The sequence below is a fragment of the Mytilus californianus genome, unplaced genomic scaffold (genome assembly GCF_021869535.1).
Source record: "Mytilus californianus isolate M0D057914Y unplaced genomic scaffold, xbMytCali1.0.p SCAF_2, whole genome shotgun sequence".
Taxonomy (NCBI): Eukaryota; Metazoa; Mollusca; class Bivalvia; order Mytilida; family Mytilidae; genus Mytilus; species Mytilus californianus.
This window is the reverse complement of record NW_026262668.1, coordinates 103,888,759-103,906,492: the sequence shown is the minus strand read 5'-3', so window position 1 is coordinate 103,906,492 and position 17,734 is coordinate 103,888,759. Positions and strand designations below refer to the sequence as shown.

At 31.9% G+C, this 17,734-nt stretch overlaps 1 protein-coding gene across 2 annotated transcripts in view; it reads left to right on the top strand.

The window, feature by feature from the left end:
- The window catches only part of LOC127730659 (2-amino-3-carboxymuconate-6-semialdehyde decarboxylase-like), a 49,143-nt gene extending 31,634 nt beyond the window's left edge, over positions 1-17,509 (top strand). For both annotated transcript variants that reach the window (XM_052239171.1, XM_052239172.1), the window contains exons 7-10: positions 1,778-1,873; positions 3,284-3,456; positions 6,756-6,851; positions 14,540-17,509. In XM_052239171.1, the coding sequence (XP_052095131.1) occupies positions 1,778-1,873; positions 3,284-3,456; positions 6,756-6,851; positions 14,540-14,620 (446 nt within the window). In that variant the 3' untranslated portion in view covers positions 14,621-17,509. The remainder of the gene's footprint in view (positions 1-1,777; positions 1,874-3,283; positions 3,457-6,755; positions 6,852-14,539) is intronic.
- Positions 17,510-17,734: the final 225 nt, after the last annotated feature.

Genomic DNA, 17,734 nt, shown 5'->3' with positions numbered 1-17,734 from the left:
GGTAAAATGCAGTTTTTGACTTATATCTCTGAAACTAAAGAATTTTTGTTCATCAGATTAAGATCTATCTATCCTGAAATTTTCAGAAGAATCAGACAACTCATTGTTGGGCTGCTGCCCTTGATTTGCAATTGGTAATTTTAAGGAAATTTTGCAGTTTTTGGTTATTATCTTGAATATTATTAAAGATAGAGATAAACTGAAAACAGCAATAATGTTCTGCAAAGTAAGATCAAATAATAAGTCAACATGACTTAAATTGTAAATTGACCCCTCAGAGAGTTATTGCCCTTTATAGTCAATTTTTAACAATTTTTTGTAAATTTTTGTAATCTTTTACAAAAATCTTCTCCACTTAATCTACTGGGCCAAATAGAATTAAACTTAGCCACAATTTTCAATAGGGTATCTTGATTGAAAAATGTATCTGATGACCCTGCCATCCAAACAACATGACTGCCATGGCTAAAAATAGAACATAGGAGTTTACTATAGAAGTCTATGAGAAAATTGTAAAAAAAACAATTTTAAATGGTCACAAATTAAAAACTAATTGGAATAATGATAAGGGGTCTTCAGTAACTATTGTAAGACTACAGATTGTAGATGGGATGACATGATTTTTTTTTACCATGGGAGGGGGCATTTTTTTTAGGGGGGTGGGGTGCTTATAATTTCTGCTTGATTTTTTCCATTTCAGAATTATTCAGTTACTTTTCTATAAACCATTATTATATCGTCTCTTTCAGCATACTTATATTGGGTGAATGCCCCCCTGCCCAAATTTTTTTTGAAGGGTGTTCCCAAAAAACATTTAAAGGCATTTCCAGCATTATACAGGCCCTGGGTGAAATAAATTTTGGAGAGGAGGGGTATTCAATTGGTGTTCATTTGAGAGACTTTCATGACAGCATCATATTGCAATTTTGGTTAATTATCTTGAATATCATTATAGATTAAGATATACCGTAAACAGCAAAGATATCAAGCAAAGAAATATCTACAAATAAGTCAACATGACCAAAATCGTCAATTGACATCTCATTGGAGTTTTTGTCCTTTAAAGTCATTTTCTGCAATTAATTGGTAATTTTTGTAAACTTTTTTCAAAAATCATCTGCTTTTAATTTAACTACTGGGCCTAATTAAACCAAACTTGGCCTCAATCATTATGAGGGTATTATATACTATTTATTAGGATTTTAACCTTATTTTACATGATTTCCAAAACCACATAGATACAGGTGAGTGACACAGGCTCTTGAGAGCCTCTAGTTTTTCTTCACCACATTACCTGAGAATATGATTTGAAATTATGCACAACAACAACAGTGCTTTGCTTTTGCACCAATTGGCATTTCATTTGCACCAAAAAAATCTTTCATTTGCGCCTCAAACCATATTTCATTTGCGCCAATAACACAGGTAAATATAGGTAAAAAGTATAAAACTATATACATTGTATACATTTTTTTTGATTAAAAATGAGATCAGAAAAAATGTTGGTCTATCGGCCATAACTAAACAAATAGCTGAATCACAGCATCAACGATGATTTGATTAAATATCTGTAATATATGTAACATAAGTTGATGATGGCTCTGTTCTGCTATCTCACTAAACAATGACTTTTGTGTGCGGTCTGTATTTTATGTTTGACTTGAAAGTTAATGCCGGGGAGTATTGATATGTAAACAATGACATCTTCATGTGTAACATATTGCAGCAGTTCTGAAGAAGAAAAGGAAAAGCTAACTCTTTTTTTTTATTCTTTCAGGCATGCCAAGTGAGACTGCAACAGCCATATGCTGTATGACAATGGGAGGGGTGTTTCAACAATTTCCCAAACTAAAGGTCTGCTTTGCACATGGAGGTACAGATATTATCAGTCTATAGTACATGTATTGCAGTCAAAACAATCAATTATATTCAAGCCTCTTCTTAACTTTTTTCATTATGTCTGCAGACTTTGAGCTGTTTGCGGTTATAAGTTCATAATGGAGAGTTACAGATGAAATTGAATGACCTACTTTTCATGAAATTACACTTTAAAAGTTTCATGAAAATTGTTTTTGGCAGCAGGCTAGAGCATTAGAGTCATCCTGCAACATATAGTTTTTTCATATTTAGCAAATATCCCCCCCTGAATAGCTAAAAGAAATTTGGTATATTGGACCTCTTCCTAATTATATAATTTTTCATGGGGTATTGGAAAAGCCTTAATTCATTTTGGGCATGGATGGAGATAACATATCAAATTGTCTATAAATGTATGTATGACAAATTTTTGTCTCACCTGCATGAAAAGTTGCAGTTGATGATCCAAAGGTATTACTTTTTCTTTGGCAGCAGAAATAAAAATGTGCAAATAACATCAATAACTTTTCTCCAACTTCACTGAGGATGAAAATTGTCAGTCTGTCATTGTCACCGGGCTGTGAATTCATTGTCATTCTCCAGTGTTCATGTCAAGTTTTCTGGATTAGATCCTCTTTCAATTACTATACTTGACAAGTCAACAATATTTGGTATGTGGATAAACAAAAGAAGTGTTTGGGTATATGTGTGGAAAGGCTTTATAATTTTTATTCTGCATAATAAATTAAAGGTACCTAAATAAATGCCCATATAAATATTAAATTTATTAGAAAATTTAAAGTGACAATACACACTTTTGTGGCTATTTTTAACACTTGCTCTAGAAGTCTAATTTCTGCTGGTTCTTGTGCAATGCTGGAAAACAAAGCTTATGTTTATTTCCAAAAGAAAAGAATAAACTAGTATAAATGGTGAAAGGGAAACAAATATCCAATTCCAGCATTGCCCAATTATTAGTTACAAAAGCGATAAATCCAATTTCTGAAAACAATTATTTAATCTTGTGTTGGAAGTTTGACCCTGAAGTGGGAAATTATCGTGAGTTTTTAATTTTCGCTTATTATGAGATGATGAAAAAATCGAAGAAATATTCACTCATGTAAATTTGATCCTTTAGGAAATAGAATCAGGAGCAGGAATAACTAAACTAAAAACCCTCACAAACAGTTATACATGGACGAAAATAATGAAATTCCACTCGGAGGAACAGTATCTAAGGAGTTAGCAGGAGGACAAATTAAAAATGTGTCTGAATTAATTACAAGTGCAGTCATTGAAATACTAAAATATCGTATTGGGTTCACAGTATATTTACATGATGTATGAGGAAGAAAAATCTTTGTAAAGAGAGAGGAACATCGTTTGTTTTTTATGAAAACAAACTAATTTTCTTATTATCTTTTAGGTGGAGCTTTCCCTTTTACTGTTGGTAGAATAGAACATGGATACAATGTCAGGCCTGATTTATGTGCTTCAGATTGTAAGGAAAGCCCTCGTAGTTTTCTAGGAAAATTTTACACTGATTCATTAGTTCATGACCCGATTTCTCTTAAACTACTGGTGGATGTTATAGGAGAAGTAAGTAGATGTGTTAAGAGATGTTTGGTACCATTATAAACCAGTTTGATAAGCATAATGTCGGTAAGATTCTGTTTCACTCCTTGTCAGTAGAGTCAGGAAGATCACAATGAAAATTTAATAAAAGGAGATGTGGGGTAAAGGTTATTGTAACAGCAAACCAACAGCACAAAAATAACAAGATATAGAGGTTATGAAACACCTACCTATAAGGAATAATGTTCTTTCTATGGAACGCCACAGCTGTCTTATGTGGAACTCTGATATTACGTTATGTGGTTTTTGTCGAGCCTTCGACTTTTGTCGAAAAAAGCGAGACATAGCGATCCTACATTCCGTCGGCGTCGTCGTCGTCGTTGTCGTTGTTGTCGGCGGCGTCCACAAATATTCACTCTGTGGTTAAAGTTTTTGAAATTTTAATAACTTTCTTAAACTATCCTGGATTTCTACCAAACTTGGACAGAAGCTTGTTTATGATCATAAGATAATATTCAAAAGTAAATTTTGTAAAAAAAAAATTCCATTTTTTCCGTATTTTACTTATAAATGGACTTAGTTTTTCTGCCAGGAAACATTACATTCACTCTGTGGTTAAAGTTTTTGAAATTTTAATAACTTTCTTAAACTATCCTGGATTTGTACCAAACTTGGACAGAAGCTTGTTTATGATTAAAAGCTAGTATCTAAAAGGAAGTTTTGTTAAAATATTTTTCCATTTTTTCCGTATTTTACTTATAAATGGACTTAGTTTTTCTTCCAGTTAACATTACATAACAGTTTAAGTTTTTATTTAAAACATTTATTAGATTCATAAACTATCCTGGATTTTTTTTTTTTTAAATGGACTTAGTTTTTCTGCCAGTTAACATTACATTCACTCTGTGGTTAAAGTTTTTAAAATTTTAACAACTTTCTTAAACTATCCTGGATTTGTACCAAACTTGGACAGAAGCTTGTTTATGATTAAAAGCTAGTATCTAAAAGGAAGTTTTGTTAAAATATTTTTCCATTTTTTCCGTATTTTACTTATAAATGGACTTAGTTTTTCTTCCAGTTAACATTACATAACAGTTTAAGTTTTTATTTAAAACATTTATTAGATTCATAAACTATCCTGGATTTTTACCAAACTTGGACAGAAGCTACTTACAATCAAAAGATAGTATAGAGAGGAATATTTTTATTAATTTTTTTCCTCATTTTTGTTGAGCCTGTGATAAACAGCAGAAGTAGGCGAGACACTAGGTTCCGCGGAACCCTTACGAATTTTATTATTACTTGATGATATTTGTCTTTATATAATATGGTTTTGACATTACTTTATGATGTTTTGATATTACTCAATATGGTATAGTCATTACTTAATGATATTTCAATATTACAGGATTTGGTTTCGTAATGACTTGATATGGTTTAGTCATTACTCAATGCAGTTTTGTCATTACTTAATATGATTTCAACATCATTTAATATGGTTGTGTCATTAAGCAATATGGTTTTAACATTATTTGATGTGTATGTTGGTTAAAGTAATGTAGTTGTTTCATTACATGATGTGGTTCTGTCAATTCAAGTATTTGATGTGTTTCTGTCATTCTTTGATGTGGTTATCACATTACTTAATGAAGTAAAACCATGTGACCATTTGGGAAGAACCAGTTCTATTATTAAACCAATTTCCATGTCATTTGTTTAATGTGACATAATTAGAATTAAAGTTTGAGTGAGAATATTGAGTTTCGAGTTGAATTTCGAGTTTGAGTCACATTTAAGGGTAGTGTACGAGGTACAAGTCAACTTCAACTTTGAATTTGAGTCACCTTTTGAGGTAGAGTTTGAGATAGACTTCGAATTTGAGTCTCATTTAGATTAAGAGTTATTTTATATGAGTTTGTATTTAAATTTTCTATTGAGGATCCAGGGCTTTCACTTTCACTTTGAACGACATGCATATAGAAATTGGTTTAAAAATAGAACTAGTTTTTCCCAAATGGTCACATGGTTTAACCTCATCAAGTAATGTCATATATGAGTTTGTAATTAAATTTTCTATCGCGGATCCAGGGCTTTCACTTTCACTTTGAATGACATGCATATGGAAATCAGTTTAAAGATAGAACTAGTTTTTCCCAAATGGTCACATGGTTTAACCTCATCAAGTAATGTCATGAATGTGATAACCACATCAAAGAATGACAGAATCATATGAAATACTTGAACAAACACATCATGTAGTGTAATATCGTCAAATTTTGAAACATCATTAAGTATTGTTAAAGCCATATAAAGAATTGCCAAATCATCATTACGAAATAACAAAACCACATCATGTAGTGAAGCAACAACATTACGTTAACCCACATACACATCAAGTAATGTTAAAACCACATTGCCTAATGACAAAATCTCATTAAATAATGTTGAAATCATATAAAGTAATGACAAAACCATATCAAGTCAATATGAAACCATATCTTGTAATATCAAAATATCATTAAGTAATGATCACTATACCATATTGAGTAATGTCAAAATATCATTAAGTAATTTGAAAACATCATTAAGGTATGTCAAAATCATATTATGTAATGACAAAATATCATCAAGTAATGATAAAACAACATAACGTAATGTCAAAGTACCACATAAGACAGCTGTGGCGTTCCATAAGAGGTCAACATATGGTCTTCAACAACAGACAGCTTTGACAGCTATACATTATTTATCAAGTATTAATTTGCACTAAACATAAAACAAATTTTGAATAAGTTTAACAGACCAACAAAGATCTTTCATCAACAAAAAAATGAAAAAAAAGCATTAAGTAATAACTAAAAATAACCACTGACTACGTTAAATAAGCACAGGTACATGTGGAAGGGTTAAACTAGTTTATTGATATTTTAACCCTCCCCTTTTAATTCAAATCTGTAGAATAACAAAAGGGCTAGTAGAGTAAATTCCTTAGATAAAAAATTGATTTCAAACTTTTAGCAAGAGCCAAAAATATACATAAGGAAAACAGTTAATAAGTTGAAATATTAGGGTGGAATTTTACCTTTAAGAATCTCATTTATGATTTTATGTTGGAAAGTTGATTTCTATTTTTATCAACACTTCAAAACCAAAAGTATGTTTGATCTAAATTCAGGTGTGAGACATAATCAACCAAATCTGTTGACTAAAACTACAATATTACTGATTTCAGGATATGAGAGGATATATTATCAATGGATAATGTTATATTTTTTGTACCTGCCAATCTAACTTATAATAAACAATTTATAAAATATTTGTAGGATAGAATATGTATGGGTTCAGATTATCCATTTCCCCTGGGAGAACACCATCCAGGTAAACTTATTGAGACAATGGACTTAGATGACAGCTTGAAGGTAATTTCTATTATCTTCTAATTAGTGTAACTAAACTGAACATACAAGATATTTATATTTATCAAATAAAAACAAACACTTGTTTATAGGAACAGCTCACCAGTATATGTGCAGCAAGTTTTATTTTATTAGATAAACAAAACACTATTAAATGTCCATCAAAAGCACACTGACTGCTGCGGTGCCAACTTTTGGACATAAACGATCTACAAAATAAAAAATCATCACGTAAGAACATGTAAGTAATAAATTACGACAAAACACAATAAGTTTTCACAAAAACTGCACAGTGCTCAAATATATAAACATATTCTGAAGAATAGGTGGGTGGGAAATCATACAAAACGATCCTTGCTGCGGATAAAACGATCTTCGAATAACCTTTTATATTAACAAGAAAACTATTCCCGCTTGAATTTATTTTAAAATATCCATGCTATTTACATAACAATTCCTAAATCATAGTATTGCATCATAACACCAACCTATTATATCTAATTTAAAATTGAATAATAATAAACCTGTTTAATATTAACAGTCACCAGATTACTTATTGGTGACACACAAACACGTGAAAACTTTGTTTGTAAACAAACTTTAAAAAATATAAACATAAACATGTGTTTATCTAACTTTAATAAATGCATCTTTTTTGTCTTTACTGTAATTGCTGAACCCTTATGAAGCTAAAATGTTAAGTTTGCTGTTCTACCCTTATTCGATAGCAAATGAGTGTGCACTTATTCTTATTTTTGTGCGCAATAATATCTCAAATTTTGTTATATCAAAACTCAGATGATATATCAAGTCAAATGACTAGCATTTGTGATAAAAGAGAGAAGATAACAATTTAGCTATAAAATATAAAAGTTAGGAGATTTGGTATGATTGCCAATGATATAGCTATCCAACAGAGTGCAAATGAAGCAGATATATCAATTTTTGGCCATCATATGGCCTTCAACAATAAGAAAAACCTATACCGTATAGTCTGCTATAAAAGGCTCTGACAAGAAAAATGTGAAACAATTCAAATAAGAAGCACTGTTTTATTGGATTTAAAATCCTCTTAATATTTATGTTATATTTTAGTTTAATAAAAGTTTTCAAGTGCGTTCTCCAATACAGCAAGGTATATTTGAAATGAATCAAAATTTGATAAGTTTTGAAGTTTATGCAACTTGATTGCTTCCTGCTTCAATATAGATCTCAATTGATCATTATTTTTGTAGTGCCCATTCTCAATGTCAGTTAATCTAGCATGATATTTAACTATTAATAATATATATGATTTAAAACATAATGGGTAAATCCCCAGTCCTGTAGGTAAAGTAGTAATCTTGTACTGACCATCATTATTAAGTCTCCCAAACGAAGTTTGGGAAGACTTATTGGTTATGCTCAGTTCTTATTAAGTCGCCAAAACGGAGTTTTGGGGACTTTATGTTTTTGTCCCGTTTCTTATTATGTCACCCGATCGACAATGTCGGGTGACATATTGCTTTTCCTCTGTTTCTTTTTCCCTATTATTATTATTATTAGGTCTTTCCACTTTTCCGTGGAAAGACCTATTGGTTTTGTTCTGAGATTTTATTTTTTTCTTCCGCCACATTTGGTTCTTGCGTAGTATTGTGGTTTTGCAAGATGTCGCTTAGATTTTTCGCTTATGATATCGAACAGTTATTGCGCTTTTGGAACTGACCCTGTTAAACCGTACACTTTACGTTGTAAGAGTTATCTCCCCGAACACTGTTTTTCTTGTTTCCACTACTCCTTCGCAACTGTAAAAGATTACGACAAATTTATTTTACCAAAGTGCTTCCTATATCTTCAAGATGATGAGTCGGTTTGCACCAAAGTTCTCCGGAGTCTCCATATGAGAGTTATTTCCCCTTATGCATTTGATATAAGTGATATGCATATAAACTCATAAACCGTAAGCCGTATAAACCTAGAGTCGCTTTATTGAAGGTCCTTGGGTCCCAACTTAGAAAATAAGGTCAAGGTCAAAGGTCAAGGTCATGTTCTAAATTTTGACATTCACTTCAAACTGCTTTTACTCAGAAAAAAGTTAGGGGTAAAATTGAAAAAAATGTGAGCAAAATGTGAGTCGCGACATTATTTATGTCTTGAATATTTGTCGAAATAATATGCGTAGTATTTTGGGGGTTTTCATGCCACTTAAATGGAAAAATCAACAAATTGACTAATTATAGCTTCAAACTTTACAGCTCTCATGATGCCTACATGCAATTTATCTTTGTAAATCATCCAATGCCCACAACTACCCATTTAGCCCCCCCCCCCCCCTTTTTTTTTTTAGGAATCCCATTTCTATTTTATTATAAAAATGCTAATCCTTTTTTTTTCATGAATAAATTTGTTTCTGAAATACAAAAATACAAATCTATTCCTGCAAAATAAAATATCTGCTCCAAATCATGTACATGTATTTCTGAAAATTAATCCATAAACGTTTTGTTAAAGTACTATAACACCAGCATTGTTTTTGTGTGCATGCAATGAATGAGTCGACCAGTGGTCAGCGATTGGACAATAGTTTACCTGTAAAAAAATCGAAAAAATATATTTTCCGTTAGCAGTATAAATCACGTGCAGTCTGCTTAACGTTCCAATCTGGATTGAGAAATTAAAATCAATTACTAGAATTCCCTCCAAAGTTCGTAAATAGTAGTAAAATCCTAGAATCAAATGTCTAAACATGCATTAAAATGAAATCTGTGTTCCCGTAAATATGTGTACGAGAAAAGCATGCATGATCAGACTTCAATGACCTGTAAATGAAAGAAAATTAAATCCGGTTGCACATTCTTTATACATAGGTGTGGTCAGAACGACGTCTCTCTCTGCAACTAAATTAAATAAACTATCTTTCTGTGTATATCAATCAGCTTGGTGACGTCACAATCATGTCAATCATCCGGTGCAACGCCTGCTACCTAAAATAAAATAGGGGTATCCCCCTTTTCGGAAAGAATTAATCACATAGGTTAAATACAAAAGATCCATGCAGGTCAGGTCGGGCCATTTTAAATACAAAATTGAATACAATGCACACACAATAAGATCAATAAGTAAAAAATAAGACACAAATTCCGGGAAGCACTATCAAAAAAAAAGAACATTTATAAAGGAAGATGCAAGGATATTTTTGAAGGCCTGTTTAAATCCTTGCATGTTCCTACAAATATCATAACTTGAATATAACTTAAATGTTGCACGGACCCGTTTTCGTGTGCTCCTAGAGCCTAGGTCTCAAGTGTTTGAACACAGGCACTAGGCTCTCAATGCCTTTTTCACTTGTTCCTAGAGGCTAGGTCTCAAGTGTTAAAACACGGGCACTAGGCTCTCAATACCTTTTTTTTCACGTGTTCCTAGAGGCTAGGTCTCAAGTGTTTAAACACGGGCACTAGGCTCTCAATGCCTTTTTCACGTGTTCCTAGAGGCTAGGTCTCGAGTGTTTAAACACGGGCACTAGGCTCTCAATGCCTTTTTCAAGTGTTCCTAGAGGCTAGGTCTCGAGTGTTTAAACAAGGGCACTAGGCTCTCAATGCCTTTATCACGTGTTCCTAGAGGCTAGGTCTCAAGTGTTTAAACACGGGCACTAGGCTCTCAATGCCTTTTTCACGTGTTCCTAGAGGCTAGGTCTCAAGTGTTTAAACACGGGCACTAGGCTCTCAATGCCTTTTTCACGTGTTCCTAGAGGCTAGGTCTCAAGTGTTTAAACACGGGCACTAGGCTCTCATTGCCTTTTTCACGTGTTCCATGTTTAAACACGGGCACTAGACTCTCAATTCCCTTTTTGCGTTGTCCTAGTTGATCCGCCCAATGTGTTTAACCAACCAACCAAACCACCTACCTACCAACCAACCAACCATTATATGCTTGTTGTGGTCCCTTGTGTTTAATACAGGTCCAAGATCTCATTTGTTTCGTGTTTGCTTGTTTCAAGCGACCCTATCCTACGTGTGTAATCAATCAATCAATCAATCAATCAATCAATCAATCAATCAATCAATCAATCAATCAATCCATCAATCAATCAATCATTCATGTTTCGGAGGGGAAAGACCGTTAACAATTGTTTTTAAAACAATTGATTTATATTTATTATTATTATTATTATTTTTCTTCCACCTAATTTTGTCCGCCAGTTTGCTCAGAGCCAAAGGTACCAATCTAAATGATGGTGCACTATAACAAGGAACCCTGACTTTCGAGTTGCAGTGCAACTTTGGAACTAAAAAATGGCTGCCGTTACCATGGAAACCGAAAAAAGATGAAAAAATAAAATTATAGGGTTTGGTGAATTATTTGGGTATGCTTTGACTTAAAATCATCAAATTTTAATACAATGTAGGTGTCCACTATATACTGGTTTTGGATGATTTTGGCAATCATCGGAACTACAATGTTGCCATGGAAACTACACCAAAAAATTCAAAAATATCAAAATGATCCAAACCTTATGAAACTTCACAGTAATGATGAGCAACATTGGTAAATGTGAATTTGGCGTTGGAATTTCAAAAATATCTGCCGTTACCATGGAAACAATGCAAAACAGGTCAAAATGATCCAAAAACCTTAATGTAGCATTTCCTCTCTTAAAATGGTAGGTCAAATCCATTGAAACCTTGATGGTATGTTCCCTCCAATGTACCAATGTGGCATCTGTCATTAAAATTTTGGAAATGGTCTGTGTTACCATGGAAACCAGCAAAAATGTCAAAAATTTCAAAATGCTCCAAACTTTATGAAACTTAATATTAATGTTAACTGACAAGTATAAATGAGACTTCTGGCTTTGGAATTTCCAAAATGGCCGCCGTTGCCATGGAAACAGCAAAATTGTGTAAAAATTTCAAAATGCTCCAAATGTTCTGAAAATTTACAGAAAGATGTAAAGCCATGCATATATGTCCATTCACTGTTTAAAATTTTCAAAATGGCTGCCGCTTAGAGGCAATGGGGGGAAGGGTGACATCCGCTATTGCTTGCAATGGCAAATCTAGTTATTATTATTATTCTTCTTCTTCTTCTTCCTCTTCCGCCACTTTTAAATTTGAACTTGTCCGCACCCGTTCTCCAAAACCGCTTGTCAGATTAACTTAGGGTTTCACAATATGTTAGACTAACATGTCTTGTGGTGCAATCAGGGTTTTGTTTGTGCAATGGGGTTTATGTTCTAAATGATAAAGCACATTAAATGAAATACAGGGTTAGTCCCAAGGGGTCACCCCCACCCCCCTACTATATAAGAAAGTTCTAATAACTTGTAAGTGGTCAAGATCCCCACCCCTAAACCATATATATTCTGGTTTGTCATGCTAAGATGGTTTGAATGATATACAGGGTTAGTCCCCAGGGGTCATCCCAACCCCCTGCCATTTGAGAAAGTTCAAATATCTTGTAAATGGTAGCGATCCCTACCCCTAAACCATATACATTCTTGTTTGTCATGATAAAGCACATCAAATGAAATACAGGGTTAGTCCCCAGGGGTCACCCCCACCCCCTGCCATTTAAGAAAGTTCTAATATCTTGTAAGTGGTCAAGATCCCCACCCCTAAACCATAAAAATTCTGGTTTGTCATGCAAAGATGGTTTGAATGATAAACAGGGTAAGTCCCCAGGGGTCACCCCCACCCCCTGCTATTTAAGAAAGTTCTAATATCTTGTAAATGGTCGAGATCCCCACCCCTAAACCATATATATTCTGGTTTGTCATACCAAGATGGTTTGAATGATATACAGGGTTAATCCCCAGGGGTCATCCCGACCCCCTGTCATTTGAGAAAGTTCTAATATCTTGTAAATGGTCATGATCCCCACCCCTAAACCATATATATTCCTGTTCGTCATGTCTCGAACATTTGAATGACGTTTAGGGTCAGTCCCCAGGGGTTCCCCCCACCCTCAATGTTCTAGTATCTTGTAAATGGTCGAGATCCCCACCCCTAAACCATATATATTCTGGTATGTCATGCCAAGATGATTTGAATGATATACAGGGTTAGTCCCCAGGCATCACTAATGCATATAACTTTACTGGACCAAACCAATTTTCACTGGACTTTGTCCAATGTCAGACGACCCTGGGAATTACGAATTATGGGAGCTTCGTTTGGGAGACTTCGTAACAGCATCCTGTTACAATCATTTCTTGTTCTGTATTAATTCTATAAAGTTAGATCAAAAAGAGGATATTTTCTTTTTTTACATAGTTGTTACCAAAACATTAGGTTTTGCATATGTAATAAATGCAGATTTACCTAAGTCATATTTCTGCCCAGGGCAAACACACAGTCTGAACTGGGGCTGATATAGGCTTCCAAAGCAATTTCAATGGGAGAGCCATATCAGCTGTCACATGCGAAATAGATAAATTAATACATGGCATTTCCCATATCAGCCCTTGTATACCCATATTAGGACCTTAGGCTAAAGGTAATATGTAAGACACGTAATAAGTACAGATGTCTGACAGACAGACATATGTTGTATACCTGAAGGGTGTTATTTGGTAGATTTATAATACTTTTTCATTTTCGAATTCAAGGGGTATAAAAAGGGGCCTTATTATACCTTCAATGGAATATCTTCTTCTAAAAGAGCAAATATGATATCTCAATTCAAAGTATTTGCATAGGAATGGGAAGAAATCATTCTTTAGTCCCTGGGAGCTGATTCCTTGTAAGAAACCTTGGTTTAATTCTGAAAACTTTATCTACAGATAAAGCATCTATAATTGTTTGATTGACATTGATAAAATATAGACTAAAGTTCTCTTCTGCGCAACAGGTTAAGCACTAGCATGACTTTGAGTGGATATACCAGAAGTGAGACCAAGATTTTGACAGCTTAATTATATGTTACATCAATAACAGACAACAATGTCACAGTCAGGAATAGATAAAAAAAATATTATAAAAATGTCAAACTTTTTAGAGGCATTTTACAAGTCTTTTTTTTCCATTTTCAAATTATCCCTAAAAATGTTTCTCTAAATTTTGTCTAATATTCACTTACATCATACAGAAAGTTAACCAACATTTCCTTCCAAATTTTGTGCAAATATAGTCTTTCTTCAGCTGGACTTGAAACGTAGCTTTATGGTCTATTTTTTTAAGTTTTACTCCTGTGATAAGAATTCTTTTGTTGGGACGTCATCATAAACAAAACTTTATTACAAAAGGAAATTGTTAACAGTTATCTCCCTTGAAACTTGATCAACTCACTGCAATTGATCTTTAGTGAATTGTCTAAACAGCATTTAATTTATCACAGAGGAAAAGTTGAGTGAATTGGGCAGTGAAAAGCCAAATTATTGGAAACACCTAACACACTATCAGTATTTTTGATTAACAAGTATAATTTTACATTGTGATGTTCTTTTGTGGCTGCAAGAAAATATTCTAAAAATTTATCTAATCTTTAAACTTACATTTTTTAAGAGCAACAATAGATGTTTTATGATACAGACACTCACAACCAACATATAAAATTGGCTTCAGCAAAACCTCTTGTTTGGTATCTTGTTATATTTAACTGTATGCCTTAATTGTATTTTTTCTGTTATATTTGTCACGTTCTTATTTGACAATAGAGATTTGATTTTCAAATCTCAATATATTTTGTTCAATTGTGATTTGTTTTTGTTTTAGGATAAATTACTTGTGAAGAATGCATGTGACTTCCTTGGAATCAAAAGAGCAGACTACAGTCCACACCTTATCTTTCACTGATGTGTAGAAACTGCATCATAGACACACAGCATTAAAGACATGAACACAGTCATATTGATGTATTGATATAAACATTTGTTTTTTTTATTTTGTTGTGTTAAAGTATGTTTTAATATCTAGAATGAATTATTTTAATATTATTGTTGCAAAAGTATTTAAGAATTTTTTATACTGATGCAAGCAGTGCAAAAACAATTGCAATTTTATAATGAATTGGTGTCTGTCTTTAATTTGTATACCAGGGATTTACAACTTTTGCAAAGGTGGACCCATTTTTATACATTGATCTTAAGAACTATGATTAAGTAATATTCCTGTTTATTAAAGTAGAGAAGTGTGTTCCATGATGTCACATATTAAGATTGTTCACAGTATGAATTCAGAAATATTTTATTTATTTTCATTTAAAAAATATGTTAATTATTGTTTATTTTGTATGAAGAGCTTTGTTTCTGTAGTTAATTATACAGTATTTTTTATTAATAAACTTAGGTGCTACTGAGTCAGATAAGTTTACAAGTATTGAGGATTCATTTGTTGTCTTTTCTATCAATTTTAGTAGATTGTAGAAAAAAAATGGTATTTTTATGGATACTTAAAAGGGTTGGACAAATTTTGAATATAAGGAAATCTGTATTTTTTTTAACTGTAAAATTTTGTACCTACAAAAATCAGTACACTAGGAATAATAATTAATCCACAGAATGTATCGCTGTGAATATATCAGTTATGATTATTAAATTTGTGCCATAACAATTTAAAGTTTGGGTTTCATCATATTATAGCCAGATATATACTTACCCGCTCTCATGTTTAGTTAATTTGAATTATACGTGATAGAAAGTTAAGACAATAGATGAATAAATACACAGCTATTTTTATCATGCATTGTACTTAAGCTGCATTCAGACGTTTTCAAAAAAAAGATTTAAAGTAGCTATATTATGTTAAAAAGGTTGTTAACAATATTAAGAATAGGTATGATTAAAGCCATTAATTGGTGCATTAAATTGAAAAAATAGTAAGATTCTTAAATCCTTTCATATTTATGTTATTTTAATGCTTGCTTAAAAAGATGATATAAACTGGTCTCACTTTGACATTCTGAATTACAACTTTTGAGCAAATATGGCTATTTTACATTTAGTTTTTGGTCTAATTTAACTTTACCAAAAGCCTTACCCAAAATGATATGAATGAATGCTAAAAGATCATTTTAGTATGACCCTGATGGGATGTCTTCAGATCTTCCACAGTGCAACAAACAAATTCTAGTGGTAGAGTGAAAGATCTGATTTTAATCGGATTTTGTAATCATGTAGACATATAGAACAGATATTAGATATATGTATTTGAATGTATATACTAGAACTATTGAACACACCAATAATCAATGGTTTAAGGAACACATATAAATAAACTCATCATAGATACCAGGATTAAAATTTTATACGCCATATGTGCATTTCATCTATATAAGACTCGTCAGTGATGATAGAATCAAAAAAGTTAAATTTTAGTTTTGAAACTGTTAATTTCATTCTTGTTTGAAACATTCATAAATATGTGTTTAATCGAACAGTAGTATTGATAATTGTTCATTAATTTATTTTTTTGATTTAATATGCATTGTTCATATCTCATAATCTCAATTAGATATGTGCATTGTCTTAGATTTACATTTTGTCAATTCAGTTTAATTCCATGAAAGAATTACCTGTTTTATAAAAATATTGAGAAATGGTCCCACTAACCAACTGATAAGACTACTGTTAAATTAGAACGAAAGGGTAAACTAGTTTTAATAAGTTCTGTGAAATGCATTTAATGTGGCATTTTCTTTCTAAAATGATTTAGTAGATTCTTTTGTCAGATTGAATATCATTTTAATAGAAAAAATAAAATAAATATGAGCCATTTTGGACAACAGGTTCCTAATCAAATTGATAGGAATGCTGTGAAAATGTACATTCCATGACCCATCCCAAAATAAAAGTTGGTTCCTATTACCAAACATAAATTAATCCAATTAACATTTGTATCTATTTTGGACCCACCAACAAAAAGTGCTGCTATTACAATGATTATAAATTTGAAGGAGAAAAACATTAGCTAAAGATTTTGTGATTTTATTAGTTTTTCTCAAAATTGTTCCTTTTATTATTTCCTTTGACACTTACATTATGGATTGGAACCAGGAAAACATTTCATTTATAATCTTTTCCTCTGTAATCTTTATGCCAATTTTAATAATAGACTTGTCCTAATTATTTCTTAATGTCTATTTTAAAATGCACATTTGCTGATTCCAGCAACAAACCAACCAACCTAACTTTGTAAGTGCTAATAATTTAATAATTACATAACCTTTACAGACTAATTACCACTAAAATGTTTAATGATGGCCACCTTTCAGAATTATTTTGATAAATGAATTGAATTCACAGGTTGCAAGTAAATGATACTCACTGCTTTGATTCTTAATGATATAAATGCAAAAATAAGACAATAAACAAGGTAACCAATTGAAAGCATTAAGGTTTTTGCTTCTATAGAGCTTTACTTTGTATAAAATAATTAGTTTTTGCTTAGTGAATACATTTATGATATCTCAGTTGAAGCATAATATAAAGAATCTCAAATTTTACTTTTATATCTTCTTTATAAATGGTAAAACATTATTTTATTTTAAATTTCTACATTACTTTGCATTTTATTCAGTTATATGAAGAAAAAAAACCCAGAATAAATAAATGTATATAGTGTTACTTTTATTTCTATTTCATAAATTTAATTGATTAACATTATTTTATTTTGAATTTTAACATTACTTTGCATTATATTAGGTTATATGGAAAAAAAATCCAAAATAAATAATTGTTTATTGCATTATAACATTTATTATATTAAAGCATTGACTGTGGTTTGTAGGAAATCAACAGGATGTTTTCAAAGTTGTATTGTTGCTTTCGAAGTTTGGAAGTCATGGATATTAACATCCTCTATTTTTATTTCGTTGATGTTGTGATTAATTATATGTATCACATTCTGCCAGTCTCTGCAATATTTGAATCCTGTTTTAAATAAAAATAAAAAAACGGCAGAAAACTTGCA